This window comes from Etheostoma cragini, chromosome 3, assembly GCF_013103735.1.
Source record: "Etheostoma cragini isolate CJK2018 chromosome 3, CSU_Ecrag_1.0, whole genome shotgun sequence".
NCBI classification, from domain to species: Eukaryota; Metazoa; Chordata; class Actinopteri; order Perciformes; family Percidae; genus Etheostoma; species Etheostoma cragini.
In genome coordinates this window covers 971,057-991,986 of record NC_048409.1, presented here as the reverse complement: position 1 = coordinate 991,986, position 20,930 = coordinate 971,057, and the positions used below count along the sequence as shown (strand labels likewise).

The following is a 20,930-nucleotide window of genomic DNA, read 5'->3' as shown; positions in this document are numbered from 1 at the left end:
CCCAACAAGAGATCAATCACTCAGATCTAGAAAGGATTCCTAAGGCGCCCAGATAGCCCAGCTGGTAGAGCGGGCGCCCATTTATAGCGCAGTGGGCCCGGGTTTGACTCAGACCTGCGGCCCTTTGCTGCATGTCACTCCCCCCCCCACCCCTTTCATGTCTTCAGCTGTCCGGCCTACAATGGCCACATAAATAATTTGTGATAAGAAGGAATATGAGTTACTGTAGATTTACTTCATGTGTCATAATACTGACTAGTGGAAATACAAATTACACCGGCATCTGCACACGGCAGCTCTTGTGAGGCATCACTAATACTATTTGTAAAGTTAGTCAATGTTCTAAGTGGTGCATGCAGGCCCTCTGCCACTGAGCTGTGGGAAAGACAACACTGTGTGGTTTGGCCTCCTGCAGTGTAATGCACCAATCCTCAGGGTTAGAATTCAGAACAAACTTTTTTTTCTTTTGTTTGCTGCTACAGAAACTATTTGCTTTCTTAAAAGAGAACTTTCTTTGATATGTGCAGTGGCTCAGTGGATGAAATATGAGTGAATTCTAGACAAATGTATGTAACTTTTCCCCCTATTGGCAGGGTGCCATAACTGTGAGTCATGCTCTGCTTTAGGTACTGTAGGTGGCATTTTGTTTTGAACTGGTAATCATGAAATAAATCACAGTGGCCGGGTGGATTAAACCAATGCTGAAACGGTGAGTCTGAATTCAAACAGAACGGTCGAGAGTCCACTTCACTGTTTAGGGAGACCATCATTGTTGAGTAACACTGACAGACTGCTCGAATCAAAAGAGGTGCCGCATTGAGAATAAAACCCACGTCCTCATTACTGACTTCAATGTGTAGGATCAAAAGAGGCTTTGCAGAGGCTGGATGAGACTAGAGCGCAGCGCTGAACAAGCCAACTCATGATGACAGCAGACAAGTGCATCTCGGGCGCCTGGGTCTTAATCAAACACAAGTCAAACACGGGTCGACTGAGGTTAAACGCTGAGCATGCTGGGTGTCTGTGTCAGCAGCGAGTGTTTGTAAAAATAATAAGAGCTGGTCTACATCAGGTAGAGAGAAAGAGATATCGCTACAATGTAGCTCCTATGAAGACATGAAAAAAGTTATTTACAAAAAAAACTAAATGTAAACTCAATGATTTTGATATGCACTCTGACCAATCTAAAATACAACATCTACTGGGAAAAAGTAGTGTCAGCGCCATAGAAGCAGCTATATATATACACACACACACACACACACACACACACACACACACACACACACACACACACACACACACACACACACACACACACACACACACACACACACACACACACACACACACACACACACACACACACACACACACACACACACACACACACACACACACACACACACACACACACACACACACAGTACACAACAGCTTGAGTTCACTCTGCCTTCTCCTTTACACCTCTACTGCATGTGTTCTCATCATTTTCTAGTTCATTTTAAAAATATGTTTTAGTTTACTCAACAAAATGTAGGTTTCTTCCCTCATCTCATTATTGTTGTCATAGTTACTTGATTGTATTATCCTTGACAACAATGTTAACCTGAGATTCATGCCAAAGCATACTGAATTAAAAAATGTAATTGAGAGAGAAAGAAGTGTACCTTTGACAGGGGCTGGAGGAGAGCGTGGGGTGGTGAATGTGTAAACATTGGAGAAGGGCCCTTCGCCCGCCTCATTAAAGGCCTGGATGCGGAACGTATAGGAGGTAGACTCATTAAGCCTCTGGACTTTGTGTGTGTGGCATGGTCCTTTATACAAGGATATAAATCTGCAATGACAGGAACATGAAAAAGAGAGAGAGAGTAAGAGAGAGAGAGAGAGAGAGAGAGGGAAAGGATTTAATGAGCAAAAGATAACACAAACCAAACGAGGCAAGTGACTCCCCTGACTGGAAATACACAGTGGCATAAAGCACATCACTTCCTGTCTTCTTATACTGTAAAAATGCCCCATATGGTGCATTACTTTCTACGCACCCCCACCCTCCTTGATACAGTTATCTGAAGCTCTTGCTCAAACACATTGTCTCCTCTCTTATCGGTTTCTCTCTCGTCAGGTGACTTGTCCTCATCTGACTAATGAGCCACTGACCTGCCGCTCTTGTCTCCCATCTGCAGCTGATACTGGAGGGCGTCTGAGGTGGCGGCTTTGGCTGGGCCATCGCCCCACTTGAGCCTGAGGGTCTGGTGGCTGAAGGCAGTGCACTCCAGGCGGGGTGGCTGAGGGGGCAGGGGCTTCGTCTTCAGCTTAAAGGTGTGACTAAAGGGGCCTGCTCCCAGGCTGTTCAGGGCTTGGATTCGGATCCTGAAGAAGAGAACAGTATTTTATCTCATCTGATGTTCATGTTTAGCCTCGAATAGTATTGTTAGCAGGATATTTTATGTATGAATTATGAATCCATGACGGATATTTTATTTCATTTAACTTAACCTGTCAAAATACACCTGTTGTATGATCCTAAAATCAGAAGGAAATAAAGACAAGGCAGCAGCCTGATACTGTCAAGTGTCAGGAGGTGTGTGAAAAGAAAAACGTGGCGTTTGCATCCTTTGGTGCAAAGCATCATCGTCAGAGTTAATACACGAGTAGTGAGCCTGTGAGGGAGTGTGTGTGTGTAACTGATTTGTATCACATTCTCTGACTAGAATTCACTGAGATCCAACGGTCTCAAAGCTGTTAGCTCTCATCTGAAAGGTGCAAAGCACAAGCATGATGCAACATTTTGTAACCATTTACGCCGAGGAAGCTCCAACCTGTAGCTGGTGTCGGGCTGCAGATGGTGGATGATGTGTTTGGTGACGGGACCAACAACAACGGGCTGGCGCTCTCCGAGGTCAATCAGGTAGGACGTGATCTCAGAGCCGTGGTCACACGGAGGGTCCCAGCTAACGCCCAGGCAGGTGGACGGAGAGTAGAGTGGCGGCGGCGGCGGCCGGGAACCGCCATCCTCCTCCTCCTCGTCTTCATCTGCGTCCACTGAAGTCTCGTATCTTCGCAGCTCGGACTCCTTCAGCGCGTAGATGTTGCTGACGGCCGCAGGCACAGAGCAGGGCGTCTGGCACAGCACTGCCTCGCTGAAGGGCCCCACGCCAGCCACATTCACAGCCTGCACAACAGCAGACAACACAGTCAGCTGATCGAGTCAACTCTCACTTGTGTCCGTGTTTCACCACAAGGTGGCATTCCAATGTAAACGGAGGGTTTCAACAAGTCCTACGTTTTTATTTCTAGCCATACCATTAAGTAAGAAATAAAATGAAAAGACATACTTGAAAAACTAGAACCATATGGGTTAGGTTTTTAATCAACTATGATGATGAAAGTCTGGTTTTATAACCTTATCAGAGTGTAATATTGGGGGATAGTCTCTGTACGAGTACTGCCTGTATGGTGCACAAAATAAAAAGATAAATAAGTAAATGGACTCTTCTTATATAGCGCTTTTCTAGTCATAGCGACTACTCAAAGCTTCTACATAGTACAGGACCATTCACACACATTCACACACTGGGCAGAGGCTGCTGTACAAGGTGCCACCTGCTCATCAGATACACACTTACACACACACATTTACACTTCGATGGGGCAGCATTGGGGGCAACTCGGGGTTCAGTGTCTTGCTCAAGGACACTTTGACATGGAACTGCAGGGCCAGGGATCAAACCGCTCTACCGCTGAGTCACAGCTGCCCCAAATTAGAACATGTACATTTCAGTACAGCCACACAAAAAGGGCAAGAAAAATTAAATCCTAAGCAAAAATATCTTTCAAAATTACAGTTAGTGATTCAAATAAGGATTTTCATGTTCAAAAAGGAGTAGGAAGACATTTTTTTTTAAAACGTTTCTCACCCCGTTTTACCCCCTTTTTCTATTTTTCTACTTAGATTTCCACCCCTGCTTCACTCAGAATCGGTCACCTCTTGCTCCAAAAAGAAAAGAAATAAAGCTGCGTTATACTTATCAAATTACCTGCGCCCGCCCTCCCTCCACGCCCAGAGCTCTGCCTGCAGTAACACAGAGACATCCCTGGGTTCTAACTCATGCTGTGAGCGGTAGCGGAGCAAAATTAGATCGGGATTGATAAGGCAACGCTCCAAGTCATAAACAACCCTCTCTGCGCTCTATCCAAACTGTAATTGCTTAAGCTTCGGATGGGGACTGATGAAAATTAGCCTGGGCTTCAAAAAATAAAGAAAGTTCTCATAGGTGCTCACCTGTACCCGGCAGAAGTAGTTTGTTGCAGGCAACAGCCCCTTCATTTCATGGCTGAGCCCTGGTCCACTGTAACACACCTGCATGCTGCCCTCAGCCGCTCCCCACTCCAGACGGAACTCTGTCACCGGAGCTCCGTTACAAGGAGGGGCCTGGAAGGCAAATACCAATGAGAATGCCCGCCAGCCCAGTTCAAAATAACGCCTAGGGGTGTCACGATTCTCCAAATCCACAATTTAATTTAACATTTGATATTAAAAGGTGAAGTCTGGTCGATTCCAGCCCAGAGCTCTGTTTTCTGTAAATGTGAAGGTCTGTCAGTAGATAGAAAAACTAACCAATCAGGTCTCTCTGTAGATAGAAAATCTAACCAATCAGGTCTGTCAGTAGTGAGAAAAACTAACCACTCAGGTCTGTCAGTAGAGAGAAAATGGGAAAATGGGGGAATGGGATGGGAGCAACAATTGATTCCCGGTCACCGTATACGGTTACATTTGAATAGATTTTGTTAGTCCACATGGAGCGAAGCTTATTTGGATACATTTTCAATTTATAATCTGAAACACGACACCCCTAATAATGCAGCTGCGTATCCATGATGCATGTGATATTATAATGCATGTATGTCAGTGAGGGAATGGAGCTAGTCTTACCTCCCAGCTCACAACAACACAGCTGGGGGATTTGCATGTGGTGGAGGCAGCCTTGCACTGCTCAGGGGCCCCGGGGCCGGTTGAAATCTCACAGCGCTCTGAAAGAGGTCCAAACTATTCGCACAAAAGAACAAAAACAACTGAATACAACGACAACAAATAATCATATTAAACTTTTAAAATCTGATTTAGTGAGGGAGGGTTGAAAGCATGTAGCAGGAAAAACACAATCTTTTCTCTTGTTATTGTTAGATCAGTTTTCACAGTCTTCTCACCCCAGCCTTGTTGGCTGCCTTGAGCCGGAAGCTGTAGGTTTTGCCAGGCATTAAGCCTCCCACAGAGCAGTCCAGTTCTGGACCCTGGTAAACCTCCCTGCTCTCCTCAGACTGTGGCCCACTCACTTCTACACTGTAGCAGGACACCGGGCTGCCTCCGTCTACCTGAGGGGGACCTAAACAGAAGCATAGCCATTGTTTATAAATCAATCTACTTTTAAAAAGGGTTTTTCAAAAAAAGAACAATACAGTATATTCACAAAGACAAATCTGCAAACAGTGAAAATAATACAAAGCTCACTGCTCTGAGGTAGCTTTTCTAGACAAATAAATGCATCAACAGAAGCTAGAAAGCATCCCACACAGATTTGAGTTGGAGAGGAATGACTCACCCCAGCGCAGTTGCACCTCCCTGGCTTTGGGTTTGCCCACCAGCCGAGGGGACTGGCAGGGCCCTGGGGGCACTGCGGGAGTCTGGACCTGCAGGGTCTCTGACAACTTGCAAGGGAAGACAACACACCAATTAAGACCCAGAGAAAATAGCAAATTGACAAGTTCATCTCCCCTTCTCTCTCTCCCCAACACAACACGAACACAGTGGATACAAATTGGCCAGCTTATCAGACGGATTCAAGCAACAACTGCGCACAAAGGAGACAACTGGCAATGCATCGTTCAAGGTTACACCATCACACAGAGAAATATGTTGTATTGCTTACAAAGCTGTGAATAAAGTTAGAACGAGATTGCGTGGCGAGTGGAAAAAAAATAGGCCTCTCAACTTCTGTGACAAAAGGCACACGTGTGAGTGTTATGTCACATTGTGCTGCACCAAAAGGCAGAAACGTGCTACCATGAGTCATGTTTCTTTACAAGCCCCATCATGAATACATGCATGCACTAACAGCTGATGGAGGAATTAATGAAGAGTGTCTGTGAACTGAACTAATTAAGAAAAACATCCTCCGACACACGCAGCGAGGGTTAACCGATTAGCAAGCTTTTGTTTCGTTCTTACACACCAGGAAGCATAGTCTAATTTCCAAACATAGGGCACTGGCTGAATGACAATTTCCTATTAAAACTCACCATAAATAGAGTGCAAATCTATAACTATTCATGTAAAATCTATCAGATCAACCATTGGGATGTGGTGAGATTCATGGCTGCCTCCCCGCAGTAATTACAGGGTATGTAACAGTTGAGAAATGTATCAATAATATCAGAGCTAATAGAAAAACCGTGCACAATAATCCGGCTTTATACTTGTTACATTGTTGTGGACTACAGTAGCCAATACAGTGAGAGTGTATGTTTATATATTGTATCAGTATAAGGATTGATCCTTTTTTGTACTTTTAGGTTAGACAAAAGACGTTTAGGTAATCAAATCTGTGTGACAGATTCTAATTTTGATCGTTATCTTGGCACTATTGGTATGTTTATCGATTTAAAAAAGCAGGGGCAGTTTTACAAAGTCTTTCTACCTGTGATGAAACAACATTGTGACGGATTAGCAAACTCTTAGAATTCCTGTGGCAAAACACAAGGCTGTGTGCGCTGCAGTGTGTGCACATGTGCTGATGCTGAATGACTCACCGGGCTCTGCCCCCCCTCACTCATGCAGTAAACTCGCATCTGGTAGGAGCAGCCAGGCTTCAAGCCTTCACACACGTGCTCCATAGCTGGCCCCGAGTACACCAGCTCCCAAGACAAGCCTAAATACAAACACATTGCAAATACATTGTGATTATTTAAATAAGCTTGTGTTTCTGATGTCCGACACACCATTTTCACTTAAAATACTTTAATTAACAACTTACCGCTTAAGCCCTCAGACAGCTCCAGCACATACTTTGTGACTTCTGCTCCACCGTTATCTTTTGGGGGCTCTAAATTGCAAAAACAAACAAAGACAGAAATAATTATCAAAATGCACTAACTAAGTTCTTCAACTAGGCAATGTCAGCAAGCTCAGTTTTCACTAATCCTATGTCTGGAAATCTACTTTAGAATGGATTTATTGCGTTAAGATGTGGGCTGAGGCGAAGCCACAAACTATCAAATTTTGGCAGAAAATAGAGGAACTGGCTGCCTCTCAGAGATCCCAAAACTGGGCACCCAGAGAGTTCGGTTGGTAGATCAGGCGCCCATATAAAGAGGTTTACTCCTTAACTCCAACCTGCCGCCCTTTGCTGTATGTTATTCCCCCTCTCTCTCCCCTTACACTTCTTCAGCTGTCCTGTCATTAAAGGCCTAAAATATCCAAAAATAATCTTGAAAACAAAAAAAGAAATCCCAAGACTCATTTAAAGCTATTAGAACCAAGACATGTAAGTGTAGATGAAGCATGACTTTCCGACACTGTGCTCTTTTACACCCCTTTAATTTCTTCAGAAACTCATTTTGGTGGAAACACAAGAGACATCTGACAATGTCTTCAGAGTGTGCAGACATTTCTCATTTTTAAAACTGGAAGCAGAGACCAAGTACAGCAGTGAGTGATGTGTTTGTCCACTGAGGTGTAGGAAAGATTCATGCTGATGTCTAAATGAAGGAGCAAACTGTCAGTCATCTACTGTACAGACTACTGAGAATGTCATCTGTCTCTAGCAGATTCATATACGGTCAGGCAACGCTCAATAAGAAAAGTTAAATGGTAAACTGGTCATACCAGGCTGTAACTACATTTTAAGCAGACGGCAAAGAACTAGTGGCGAAGAAGGCCGACTGTGGCGCCGCCTCACGTCTCCTCTCTCGCCTTTTTTAGAAGGAACATTCACATGTCATTTTAGACCGTTTTGATAGCCCTACTGTATGTGTATTTGATTGATCACATGAGATGCTAAAGCTGCATAGTCAGTTAGATGGATTACACGCAACAACGCCTTATGCCGATTCAACCTGTTGAATCTGATGAAAAAAGTCCACATAGGATGACGGGTAGCAACGGAGTGTGACACATTGCAAAAACTAGGGCGACGGACGCTCACCGACATTTATCTTGGTGTGTCAGTACCTTAAGACTGAGGAGTTTGGATAAGCTCAAGGGTAATTGGTAGAACATGCTCACCCCATGCCATCTTGAAGCTGTTGGGCAGGACTCTTCCTCTGATGACTGGCCTGCAGGGACTGCTGGGTCTGTCAGGGTTCGTGATGAACTCGACCACCTGGCTGGGGTTACTCTTCCCCTCAGAGTTGTATGCTGCCACCTGGCGGAAGTGCATGCATTCAGGCAGGGAAGAGTCAAATTACTCCTCAGTTAGAATATTGGCCACTGTTTGCATAGATGGTCTATGAGGGCAAGTGTATAATGATCATTATGCTTCCTGATGAGGAGCCCTGACTGCGAAAAGGAGTATACACAACCCGCCTGCAACTAAAATGGCCATAAAAAAATACCATATTATAAAATTAATAAGATTCAGCTCCTTAAAATCTGCAAATCCATTTCAACAAAACTGTGAAGACACCACAAGCATTACAATCAAAAAAATGAGGCAATAAGCTTTAGTGTAATTTGCATTTCAGTTCTGAATATCTGCAAAAATATAGCACTCTCTGTGAGCCTGCTGAGTACGGCTCATCCACATTCTGTACCAAGACAAACCTCACAACACCCAGCTTCCCCTCACACCGGGCAGCTAGATAATTGGAAATGAGGGAGGAAGGGAGTGTTGAGAGTGACTAATGAACATTTCTATCATTTGGCATGTGGTGGTTCATTGGGTAATACAATACCTTTCTGTCAGTACCATGTTTAGGAATGCTGTGGTGCTGCTTTCTCTGCTTTTTACAACAACAGAGATCTATGGCTCAGAGGCTACACACACAATACAAAATATAGAATATTACCAGCCTTATCCTTTAAAAAACAATTATGTTCAATATATTTTTATTTGTAATATATAATAATTATATTACAGGTCCAGCCCTACTATGAACAGATTTCAACTTCAAAGTTATGTCCTGCTGGTGGCAGGCAGAGTTTGCAAACCTCAAGGTAAGGTTATATATATATATATATATATATATATATATATATATATATATATATATATATATACCATGCCTCATATATATATACACAGATATAGATATAGATATATATATATATATATATATGTTAACTGAACCGCTATTCTGAATCAACAGAAGTACATTTCCAATTTAACCCTGTCATCCGGTATGATGTCATGCTTTGCCCCTCCCTTTCTGATCTTTTCATGTTGCCTTTCTCAAAATCCCTTCGCTACGGGAAACAACAACAAACTTGGAGCTAGCACGCTACACGCTAAAAATGGCAAGTTTAAAAAACAAATTGGATCATTTAATAATGCAGACCTGTTCGGTTGTTTTCAGGGAATGATTGTAAAGATTTATAAAGAATTTGTTTAGGGCGTTTCCTTTCTAACAGGGACGTTTTGGGACCGACTGGCGGGATCGCTGATGAGATTTTAAGTCATTCAGCACCTTTGCAAATCTGTCAAAACCAGTACATTGTCAAAGCTCTAACACAAAACTGTGACAGAGTTGGGGAAAAACAGAATTACCGCTGTGCGGGCGTGTGCCTCAGCCAACCAGTCAACTTCAAAGTTTATGTCCAGGTCTGTCCAGACTCGTATAATATGTGTAGTGAAGACTTTGAAACAATTTAACAAAAGGTATTAAGGCTATTTTTTGGAGAGACTCTGATGCTTCACACACATCTTCAACCCAGCAGCACAGGAGATCTATACAATCACCACAGCTCCCAGGTGGGCAGCAGAGATTAGTGTCACAGATTCACTATCTGACCACAATCTCCCCTTCAGTTCCTGAGTTATGGTCCTGAACTATGGCCAACACAAAAACATAATGCCTCTGGCCCCGGCTACCGCCCGCGCAGGGGCATAAAGATGTTCAAGAAAATGAACAAATGTAATGACTCAATCTATCTCCAACAAATGGAGGTGGGTAGGGGGATTTTGGAATATTTAATAATCACCCTGCTTATTCAAATTCCCATATAGAATAAAAACGCTGGCCTACAATTTATTGGTGATTATTAATCTTTGAATCAACGGCAACCTTTCTCATCCACTAATTCAATTTATTATCAGGAGCACCATGCGTCCTTCTTGCAATGGTCTCTGTAATAGGTAAAGGATGGTCACCTATGATTCATGCCCTTTAGTAAACTCAACGGCAAGGAGTGCAAGAATGTCAGAATGAGAGATGGGGAAATGAGGCAGAGGCTGAGAGATAAAGAAAGAAAGTGAAATGGAGAGAAAGACAATTGTCAGTCCATAAACTCGGACAGATCACTGCCGGCCAAAAAGCAACCGTGGCTCAAAAGTTTGGCCTGACTAGCTTCTCCCTGGGGCCCTGCATGTGATACAGTGGTGTATGCACAGTGCCCACTGCCCTGCTGGCAGAATCCTGCAAATGGATGAGTCATAGGGCCGGTGGCTCAGCATCCGCCCTGCCTGAAGCCTGTCCCCTACACACATACACACTCTAAATGAAACCTGTGGATCACCAGCTTTGATTGCAAACATCGCAGGACTCCCTTACCCTAAACTTGTACTTGGTGCTCCTGTGGAGACTCCTGACGGTGCAGGAGAGCTCCTCACCATCGTAGCTTGGCTGGAAGCCATATCCCTGAGACAAAGACAAATGACAAAGGGAGAAATAAAACAACCAGGTGAGCAAAGACTCACAATACAACCTTTGTAGCACAACACTGTACGTTTAATATTTTACAGAAAACCTTTAGTTACAGACATTGCTGTGTCATCTGTGCGTTTTGAGTCTCAGATGACCAGATTGTTCCATTTAAAAAGAGACTAAGAGACATACCGAGCCTTCCTCCTCCATCTCCAAAACATAGTAGATGTCATCTTCCTTTGGAGAGCTTGTGGGCCTCTGCCACTTCATACACAGCCAGGTCACCCCTGCCATCTCTAGCTCTGGGGGGAAGGGTGGTAATGGCACACTGCATGAGGTGAACAGGTCCACCACTTCACTGAACTCGCTGGGGAGGACAGAGAGAGAGAGAGAGAGAGAGAGAGAGAGAGAGAGAGAGAGAGAGAGAGAGAGAGAGAGAGAGAGAGAGAGAAAATGGGAGGAGGAGAAAGAGACAGGAGAGACAGAGTGAGAGACACAAGCACACACAGACGGGGACAGTGAATGGAAGAAACGGTGACATACAAAATGTACAACATATAACCTTGCGTGCCTACCTTACACCCAAGTCATTTTTAGCTGCGAGGCGGAAGGAGTATCTTGAAGCTGGTGAAAGCTTGGTCACTCTGTACTGCTTCTGAGGTCCATAGTAGCACTGTTCATAAATCCCAGTGCCCTTCCCCTTCAGAGACAACATCTTAGTTTAAGTAAATCTCAGTGACACATAAAACATGAGAGTGTGGTGCAGTGGTCAACATTTCCTTCATGATAAAGAAAAACTCACCTCATCCCATTGAAGAATGTAGTTTTGGATTTTGGAACCGTTGTCACATGGAGGCTGTAGATGAATCATGCGTAGTTTGTTATCACAGCTCCAACACAGAAATATATAAAATACACATACTAATAACATACACACCAATGCTCAGATATTTATTTGACTTTAAATGTATGTAGACAGAGTGAAAACAACAGCATTTCAACACTAAAATTAACATTTGTAGATGGCCTATGCCCAACCGCCCTTCATTCAAAATCAAAAGCCATTTCCTTTTACACTATTACTAATTACAGACACTATTACCACTAATTACAGAAGAAGCAATCTTCAGCTCTACTAATAACAAATAAGGTGCATCCAGGTGAGCACACTCTTCTATGGTTTAATTAATTCAGTGAGGTTCGCTGAGCATGCATGGGTTGTTCTTGAAAGTGCCTCGCTAAACTCTCACACATTTACACTCACACGTGGGAGGTGATCTGTGTAACCACGACCATTTACTGCTAGCAATTGAGCAACTTTAATGACGCCACAGACGGTAAAGTACCACACGGATCTCAGCAATGGCTGTTGAGAAAGGGGAGATTACTTCTGAATCACTTTTTTCCTCTGTTACTCTGTTAAAATGCCGGATTTTAACAGGGCGATTGCTTTATAATTAACCACTACCACGTACCATATGGCTACATAAGAGCACATGTATGTGTGTGGAAATGAAACGCATTTTAGTTTAACACCTCTGTATTATTACTGTACACAACACAGTCCACTTGTGGTAATAGGCAGGAGGGGAACAAAGCTCTCTTTACATTTGTGAAAATGTCTCAGATGAAGATTAAGAATGTGTTCTGCTCTCTTCTGCCAATAGACTCTCCACCGCTGGTTTCTTCTAAAGATATTTGGACTTATTTTTAGTAACATGTTTGTCTGCATGTTTGATTTATCAGTTTTTGGGCTTTCTGTCTCATAGATGTGGTTGCTAGTTGTCCTGCACCCCTAAAAGTGTGGTTTAAAATCCAAACTCTGTGACAGCATCTAAAGACTCTAAATACTTATTTTCCTGTTACTAGTCAGCAGAAGAAATGGCTTAACTGATCATCAGACATCAGATCTGTCTTTTTGGCTTGCTGTCTGATGTGTTGGGTTTCTTACTCGTTGTGCATTGTGCCTGTTTGAGAGTCGGCCTGTGTTTATTGCTTTTACGTGCTGACTTTATTACCGTATTTTCCGGACCGTAAGTCACACTTTTTTTTCATAGTTTGGCTGGTCCTGCAACTTATAGTCAGGTGTGATATATCAAATATAATTGGTGAACTTGCTTACCGGTAACTTGCTCGTTGGACTTGCTGGCTTATGCCAACTTATCTTATTCAGCCTCCCAGGTGTTCTTTATGCTATTATGTAGCATAATAACTGTTAATGTGTTATCTTAACATACCAGACACCTCTTCAGCCTGTTGTTCCGTGTGCTATTGTGTAGTTGAATATCTTGCCTTTCCGGATTAAATGTCTGTTCTTGGTCTTGGATTTGTGAAATTATTATTTTTTTTTTTCTTGTTCATGATTGACTGACTTATAGTCTGAAAAATACTCATTTTATTGTATTTGATTTTATTTTAGGTTGCCATTTTCCAACTGGCCAGGGATAACAGATGAACAATAGTCTGCTGAGCCAACTCTGGCTCATTAACAGTTACTTAGCTGTTGATTAATGAGCACTGTCCTTGTTAAATGAACACCTAAATGAAATGAAACTCCATCACTAATCCACATAACTCATCCATCAACTACTTTTTTTTTTTTTACCTTCCACTGGAGTACAAGTGTGTTCTTGGTCCCACTGGCCTTCCTGGGAGCATTGGGAGGATCCGGCTCACAGCTTGAAGTGGTGAAGCTCACAGCCTCCGACGGGCTTCCCTGTAAACAGTTACACAAGGCCTGGACCCTAAGAAAAGCAGATCATAGTGTTACAACCCGTCGGCCCGTGAATTAACAATGTAGCTCAAACAAACGCAGGCAGAGGGGTGTGCTAACCTGACATGATAGTCTGTTGCTGGTCGAAGGTCTTCTAAAGTAGCACTTAGTTCTTCCCCGCTGCATCAACAAAGAAAACAGCAACGTTCTTTAGTGTGGTGTTTTTAAATGAAGGTCTTTGTAAAAAATCTCTGACAACAGTTGGGGTTGATCCTTGTAGCATCTCGCAGCAGTGCTCACCAGTACATGCTCTTGTACTTCCCGTCTTTGCCGGTAAATGAGATTGAGACCTCGTAGCTGAGGGGCTCCGGGGGGGTGCAGTCGTCCTCCACGCTGCCATTCTCACTCTCGGGCTTGGTGGGCGGGTCCCAGCTCACTACTGCTCCTCTGGCCTGGATGTCTGACACCTGTCATATGAAAATGTCATGGTTCACAATCAAGTCCACATAAAAGCATCAAATCTCACCATGGAATGAAAGCTTTTACTCCTCCTACCACGGCACGTTCCACATCTAAAAAAATTAAAAAAAATGTTTACTACCCTAAACCCTAAGTCCAAACAGCGTCATTTCTGGTAATTATGTACCAAGTTTTCAAGTAGATTTCTTATTCCTACATTTCCAAAACTAACACAAAAATCAAAAGGCTTTGAAGAGGAAAAGAGACTGGGATCAGAATATTTAAGCTGAATGCCACTTTGGGAAAGGGTTTTCAGAACTTGGCAGGGATGTGTTGTGCAACCTTAAGATTTTTCATCCTTTTTTGAGGAGGCTTAGAAATAGCCTTAGCTACACTGCAGGGGGGATTCGTATGTGGAAGAAGTCAATCAGGTCAAGTCTGTGCCTCCTCCTCCCCTCTGCCCTGCGGGCTAACCTTACTCCTTCACTTCTCACAGTTTGGTTTTCAGTCCTTTAACACAAACAGTGTGGCAGCAAAGACGGAAAGAATCCATTCTCCATTGAAGCCAAACCTTCCCTGGTTTAGACATCCTGCTATAACCTTAGCCTTCATCTTTCCAATGGACTTGTTTTGCTACTTTTATGAGGAGTTTAGACCTTAGTGACAGTGTCTTACAAAGCCCATCTTATATAAGGTCAAGGAATTCTATTTCGGGTTCTGCTGCCTCCAATCCAGCTGTGGTTGAAACTGCTGTTCTTCTCTTTATTTATCCACATTGATGCTGTGAGACCAGCACTACTAAATCAGGTGTTTTCAAGCATAGTACCATGAAGATGGGAGAGCTTGGTATATTTTAGATAAAAATCCGTACTTCTTTTGAGGCAAAGCTGTTTGGTGGTACATTTGGGAATATAAATCAACACATGGATGCTAGTCAGCAGGTCTGACTCCATTAGCAAGATGTAACAAAGAATTCATCAGGGATGTTAATAGAATGTTTAATGACGCACCACATTTACATCATTACGGGTTTTCATCAACACACGCGCTAATAGAGTCACATAAAACTATGCAAATTGCATAAAGAAAAACAATCAAATAAGATAGCAGAAGTGAATACTAACCACTGGTGTACTGATGGTACTCAATAGTGCTAGCAGGGCCTGAGCTTCCTTATCCAGCTCTGAGGAGAGAAATACAGATAAAACACACCATCATCATTATGAAACAAACACAAAGTTAATCAGGAATGGCATAAATAATAATAGTCAGTCTAAATATGCAATACTGAGCCTGCAAATGTTTCTGCTGGATTTCAGGGGCTACAGTAATTGCAGATGCCAAGATAAATTGGCCATTGTTCAGTAAAATATGTATTCAGAGATCGGCAATAATGCTTTCTAGTTGCCGATTTGGCATTTTGTTTGTAGATTGTTGCATTAAAGTTAGCTTCAACAGCTGATTGCAGATATAGTCAGTCACAATATGTCAAACGCAAATGAAATGGCAGAGCTGGAAGACCCGGGCAGTTTACCACAGCAACACAGACGGAGAGTTGTGTACAAGACGAGGACGGTGTGTCGGCATTGCTCCACTTTTCAAGTGAATGGAAATGCAGCCAACATGCTAACGCTCATTCAACTGCATCCCCCAGATTTGCCAACAGGGACAAGGGAAAAAAAGGAAGTAAAGCCCGAATATGTATCCAAGCTACTTTTAAACAGCCTTTAGACACAATGGCAAAACGTGATAAAAGCAAATTGCATTTGAAAACAACAAATGTAACAAGGCACCTTAAGATAGGGGTGCACCGATCAGACTTCTTCAGTCCCGATGCCCGGGCTGTGTGTCGATACCTTTGTTCCTTACCTTCCTTCCACCATGTGGATAAGACTAAAGGCGCCAGACTTTCCCAACTAAAGATCCCTTTCCTTACTAAGACAAAATAACAGATGTAATGTATTGAATTTGCATGGTGCTTTTGGATGTGCTTGATTAAATTGGTAGTATTGTACATTGCAGTACTACCACCACCCCTCCAAACATTTACTTTGCAGACATCGCAAACAGCCAAGGAACTAGTTGGCTTGGCAGCCTTAGCTGTCCATTTAGAACTACTGTAGGCTTCTAGCATTGCTACTTGGGAGTACTTTTTACTGCTCTGTTGATTGAACGGACTTGGACATTGTTTGACAGATAAGGAAGCAACCACATTTACTTTTTTCTTTATTTATACTGTAGAGGAGCCCAGCATGTTCAGAGAATTTAAAGTTGTAGTCACAGAATTTGGTACGGGGGTTCCACGGTTCACCTGTACCTGTGTTTTTTTCTCCCCCTCTCCATCAGATTTGATCGTTTTAAAATCTTTTTAGCCAAACATAACAAGGTTACCAGGTGACTGCAGGCAGTGTTTTTCCTAGGATTTTTTCCAGGGGGGGGGGGGGTGGTGATTCTCCCCCAAAATGTTGTTGAGCGTGTAACATACGCAGACCAATGGCCGAGTTTATGTGCATGTCTGTGTGAATATATGATTTAATTGGCTAGACCAGCGGAGCACACACAGCGTAGGATTGTGTGAGTCACAGGCAAGATGGAGAGCTTTGGCTTTGGGATTATTGTTGAGCTGGCCATCTACTGTCAGCTGTTATCAGAGGACGGAGGTGAAGGAAACAAGAAATTAAAACAAACTCTCAAAATAAAACTGCCAATACGCTCATTCACAGTCATTAAGTTGTTTCCTGTATGTCGGTAGTTTAATTTAAAAGAAGTAATGACACTTTATGATGCATTTAGGGCCGCACACACCTCGCATGAAAAATATCAACAGAAGAGTCCCATTTTTACTCTTGTAGATCAGATCGGGGCATCTATAGCATTTCTGAACATCATGCCTGTGTGCTTTCTAGATATCCATCCATTCATCCTGTTATCTGGTGGAATAACTACCTTTTGCATGCTGAACCAACACTGGGAATATTTCAGTGCATCTACAATAAGAAAATAAAAATAATCACCTAACAAATGGGAAATGTCCTGTTTTCTTTTAACTTCAAAGCTGTGAAATGTCTTTATAAATTCAACATTGCAGATCAACATTTGCAATCAGCAGTGTAAACTGTGGGGTTTTTATGTGGAAATAGCAATGGTTAGAATTTTGTTACCGATGGTGGCCTTAGGAGACCAGAGACTAATGCATGGCAGCTAAAATACATAATTCATTCATGTGAGGGTTGCTGCCACAGTCATAGTAATTTTCAAGTTCACAAATTTGGTTTGCTAATTAGGTACATTTGTATGCCCATCTCTAATAACATGCAAAAACTCCCCCCTTCTCTAGGACTAATCAGAAGTCAAAGATACATAGCAGATAACCAAATGATTTGAACATCCCACTACATTTCAGTGGTAGCTTGCTCATATTTCAGTGTTCCTACATTTCACCAACCTTCTTTAGGTCATAAGGTGAAATTATTTTCCTATACACTTTGAAAATTGACAGTAATTCCTTAATTATGCACTGGTGTTGCCAAGTAGCAGTGTTAAAGTCCATGATTAATGAGCAGTCAGAGTTCATCTAATCATGAATAACGGTGGCCGTGTTTCTGATCCCTCACTGCCACCAGCTGCAGCTGATAATGAGGCACTATTCTCAGCTCCTGAACACAACACAGTCCTAACATCCAGAAACAGGCTGTGAATGCTGTGTATCGGCCCACCTGTGAACCATCAACACACCGCTACCCTCTAAGCTCCTTACCTCCTGACTCTCCATTTCTCCCCCTGCCTGTCTGCCTGTCAGGGCCGGCCACTGCATGGCTGAGCTGCCCCTGCTCCGCCTCCAGCGCATTCCCTTCGACGCCGTTGTGGATGTCCACTGTCGCGGGGCTGCTGCAAGTTTTCTGTGGCGAAGGGGGAGGGCTGTCCTTCACCTGCCCGCCTCCTCCGCCTCCCTGACGGTCCTTCAGTTTCTTCTGCAGACGCTCGTACGTTTTGCTAGTTCTGTCATCTCTGTGAACAAACGGCGGGCGTCCGTGTTGGGAGTGAGAATCTGTAGAGACTAAAGGAACAAAAAGGCAACACTTATAAGTTTATACCGACACAGACAGGATTAGAAAAAAAAACACCTTTCTGGCAGCCAGAGAAGCAGGTCAAAACAGGGTGGTACTGGGGTGAACCTGCTAAGACTGAGAAACTGAAAGACTAAACAGTTTGACTCAGACGTTGACTGAACAACTCAACTGTGCAAATATAGGGCTGGGGACAAATAAATAACATCTTAAAATAACGATGCAGCCCAGTCACTCACCCTGCTCTGAGTAGATATGAGCCGGATGGTACTGGGAGATGTACTGAGAGCTCATGTCGCCCACACCCCCTGCCATGCCTGTGTACAGGTGGGGTGGCGGGGGCATCATGGCAGGGTGTGGGATGAAGGCAGGCAGGTGGGCATGGGGCGGAGGTGGAGGGTGGTGGAGAGGGGAGTGACCCCCTGGGTGGAACTCTGGTTGCTGAGGTAAAACCAGAACCCGCCGCACTCCGTTCTCTTCTATGATCTGAGAGGAAACACACAAGAGCACAGGAAGCAGATATCAAAGCTGCTCCGAGTCGCTCGGCCAGATGCCAATTTAGAAACATTGCACTGGTAGCAGTATAGAATAAATACCTGTGAAACGTATCCAGGAGGCACATAGATTGGAGGCACTGAACCATTTGGAGACATCATGGGAACCTGAGCAGGACCTGTGAAAAGGAAGGAGCGAGATCAAATACTTTTCCTCAGGGCAAACAGCAGCTTCATCTGTGGTAAATGTGATGAAAGGATTGGATTAGAGCATAGGGTTAAAATCTTTGCCCTAGTCTGACCCGATTCCCTCGAGCTCTAGCATCAACAGCTAACAAGGTGTTCTTTTTAGAAAAAATTGTAGTTCTAGGAAACCTTGATGAGGCTCAACTTAACAGTTGCCAATATTATATATATATATATAGCTAGTAACGTTACTGTAGGTTTTTATGTTGAGGCCATCAGCTCCAATTTTTTTAAAAGAGCCGCTAGAAGCACAAACTAGAACTGAAGTCAATTCACACATCAAAACACAACCCAATAGTTGAAGAATTTATCCAAAAATTGTTTAAAATACAACATTTGCAACAGGATTTTAAACTTGGAGATTAAATGAGGCTTTGTTGACTTGTTCCCTAATGATTTTCTACACCACCTTCTGAAAGTATGTTTGAGTATGTTTGTAATAAAAAAACATTTTTTTTTTAAAGGATTTCAGTACAGTTGCTCATCTTTTGTATTGTACATCCAAGCCTTGAAAGTGCTCCGGCGGCCTTAAACCTTCTAGATCGATGATAAATTGACTTATATCTGTAATCAGAATGACTTCTCCCATCATGCCACCTATGGCATGTGACACTTTGCGGTCTTTCACAAGAGCCAAACTCAAGTGTTCTGTGGGGGGACCATTCCTACAGTTGATTCACTCTTCTAAACTAGTTCTTCATCTGACATTTTTTTTTAAACCAAAGTAAGAAAAAGCAGGAAAATGTTTTTTAATCATAAATTGTCAAACGCAAAAAAAGACCACTTTATAAAAGTGCTGAGAAACAACAAAGTTAGCTCAGCTAAGAGGGGTGATGGCTCAGCACAAAGACTAGGGGAAGGGGGGAGGGAGGAGAGAGAGAGAGAGAGAGAGAGAGAGAGAGAGAGAGAGAGAGAGAGAGAGAGAGAGAGAGAGAGAGAGAGAGAGAGAGAGAGAGAGAGAGAGACCTCTGTGCCAAGATGGCCCATTCACACATTTCTCTTCTTACACACCTAAACACCGGGGCCCCAATGCCTGATGTCATGCTGGAGTGCAAAAAAGGTCCACAACACAAACTGACCTCCCAGCACCTCCTGCTTGAGGAAGAGTCTCCCTTTCCTTTTGCCACAGCAGGCGTAAACCGGAGAGAAAGCACTTTGAAATGAGCAGCCACAAATGAGCACATGACTAGAGAGGCTGGCTTTGTATAATGATACACTCAAACCTCCTATCACTAGCATCGAGCACCACCTGCCCAGGGGCTGGAGTCCAGGCTCCACCGCTCAGAGGAGAGGAACAATAAGATAGTGTTGATACTTGGCCAGTTGACCAGTCTGTCAGGTAAACCTAGTTAAAGCTTTAATTTAACAGCCATGCAATACCCCCTACCTTTATGAATATTAGTGAGTCCAGCTGTTGTTGTTGAAGCCTTTTTAAAAAAAGGTGTTGAATTAACTTAATGGTTGAAGGTTTGCGTTTGTGGTGCTGCTGTTGGACCGTTTTGTGTTGTCTGTAAGACTGAAAGGTATTTATTATATTTATACCCAACATGGACTAAATATTAGAAACACCTCTCAGTCTTACAGAGTAGCGTTAAGGAGCACCGTAAACTACAACCTCCAACTGATCGTACAGTTTATTGCAGGGCTGTTGCATTAGTTTTAGTACTAATGTTTTATTATTTTCTTTTATTAGTACAACAGCTCAGTACAGAGACAGGCTATGTTTGCAAGGCAATATATATATATATATATATATATATATATATATATATATATATATAAATATAAATGTGTTCTTGAACCCCACTAACGCAGTTTCACGAAGATTCTGGCATTCACCAATGATTTCTTCTTTGGGATTTGTTCTTAGGTAACAGAAACTACGCACACTCAAGAGCACTCTTACACACAATTTAGAGCTGACACAAAACAAGTTTTCATCCATTGTAATTAAAAATGTGTTTGTTTAAACTAATACATACTACTGCTCATACGTATAGCACTTTGAATTGCTATTGTGTATTAATTGTGGCAGGCCTATTTAAATAAACTTGTCTTGTCTTCAATTCACATCAATTATGTAAATGGAGA

The 20,930-nt window shown here is 42.9% G+C and overlaps 1 protein-coding gene across 6 annotated transcripts in view; it reads right to left on the bottom strand.

Moving 5' to 3' along the window:
• Window positions 1-20,930, bottom strand: part of fndc3a (fibronectin type III domain containing 3A) — a 54,406-nt gene that overhangs the window by 4,154 nt on the left and 29,322 nt on the right. For 5 of the 6 annotated variants that reach the window (XM_034867045.1, XM_034867049.1, XM_034867046.1 and 2 more), the window contains 21 exons: window positions 18,696-18,772; window positions 18,339-18,585; window positions 17,790-18,089; window positions 15,157-15,215; window positions 13,874-14,040; window positions 13,694-13,753; window positions 13,466-13,604; window positions 11,663-11,716; window positions 11,436-11,560; window positions 11,053-11,227; window positions 10,768-10,854; window positions 8,285-8,423; window positions 7,035-7,103; window positions 6,811-6,929; window positions 5,604-5,709; window positions 5,212-5,387; window positions 4,937-5,050; window positions 4,286-4,435; window positions 2,823-3,175; window positions 2,161-2,373; window positions 1,671-1,837 (listed from right to left, as the gene is read on the bottom strand). In XM_034867045.1, the coding sequence (XP_034722936.1) occupies window positions 1,671-1,837; window positions 2,161-2,373; window positions 2,823-3,175; window positions 4,286-4,435; window positions 4,937-5,050; window positions 5,212-5,387; window positions 5,604-5,709; window positions 6,811-6,929; window positions 7,035-7,103; window positions 8,285-8,423; window positions 10,768-10,854; window positions 11,053-11,227; window positions 11,436-11,560; window positions 11,663-11,716; window positions 13,466-13,604; window positions 13,694-13,753; window positions 13,874-14,040; window positions 15,157-15,215; window positions 17,790-18,089; window positions 18,339-18,585; window positions 18,696-18,772 (3,096 nt within the window). The remainder of the gene's footprint in view (window positions 1-1,670; window positions 1,838-2,160; window positions 2,374-2,822; window positions 3,176-4,285; window positions 4,436-4,936; window positions 5,051-5,211; window positions 5,388-5,603; window positions 5,710-6,810; window positions 6,930-7,034; window positions 7,104-8,284; window positions 8,424-10,767; window positions 10,855-11,052; window positions 11,228-11,435; window positions 11,561-11,662; window positions 11,717-13,465; window positions 13,605-13,693; window positions 13,754-13,873; window positions 14,041-15,156; window positions 15,216-17,789; window positions 18,090-18,338; window positions 18,586-18,695; window positions 18,773-20,930) is intronic. The other variant, XM_034867047.1, reaches the window with a different exon arrangement.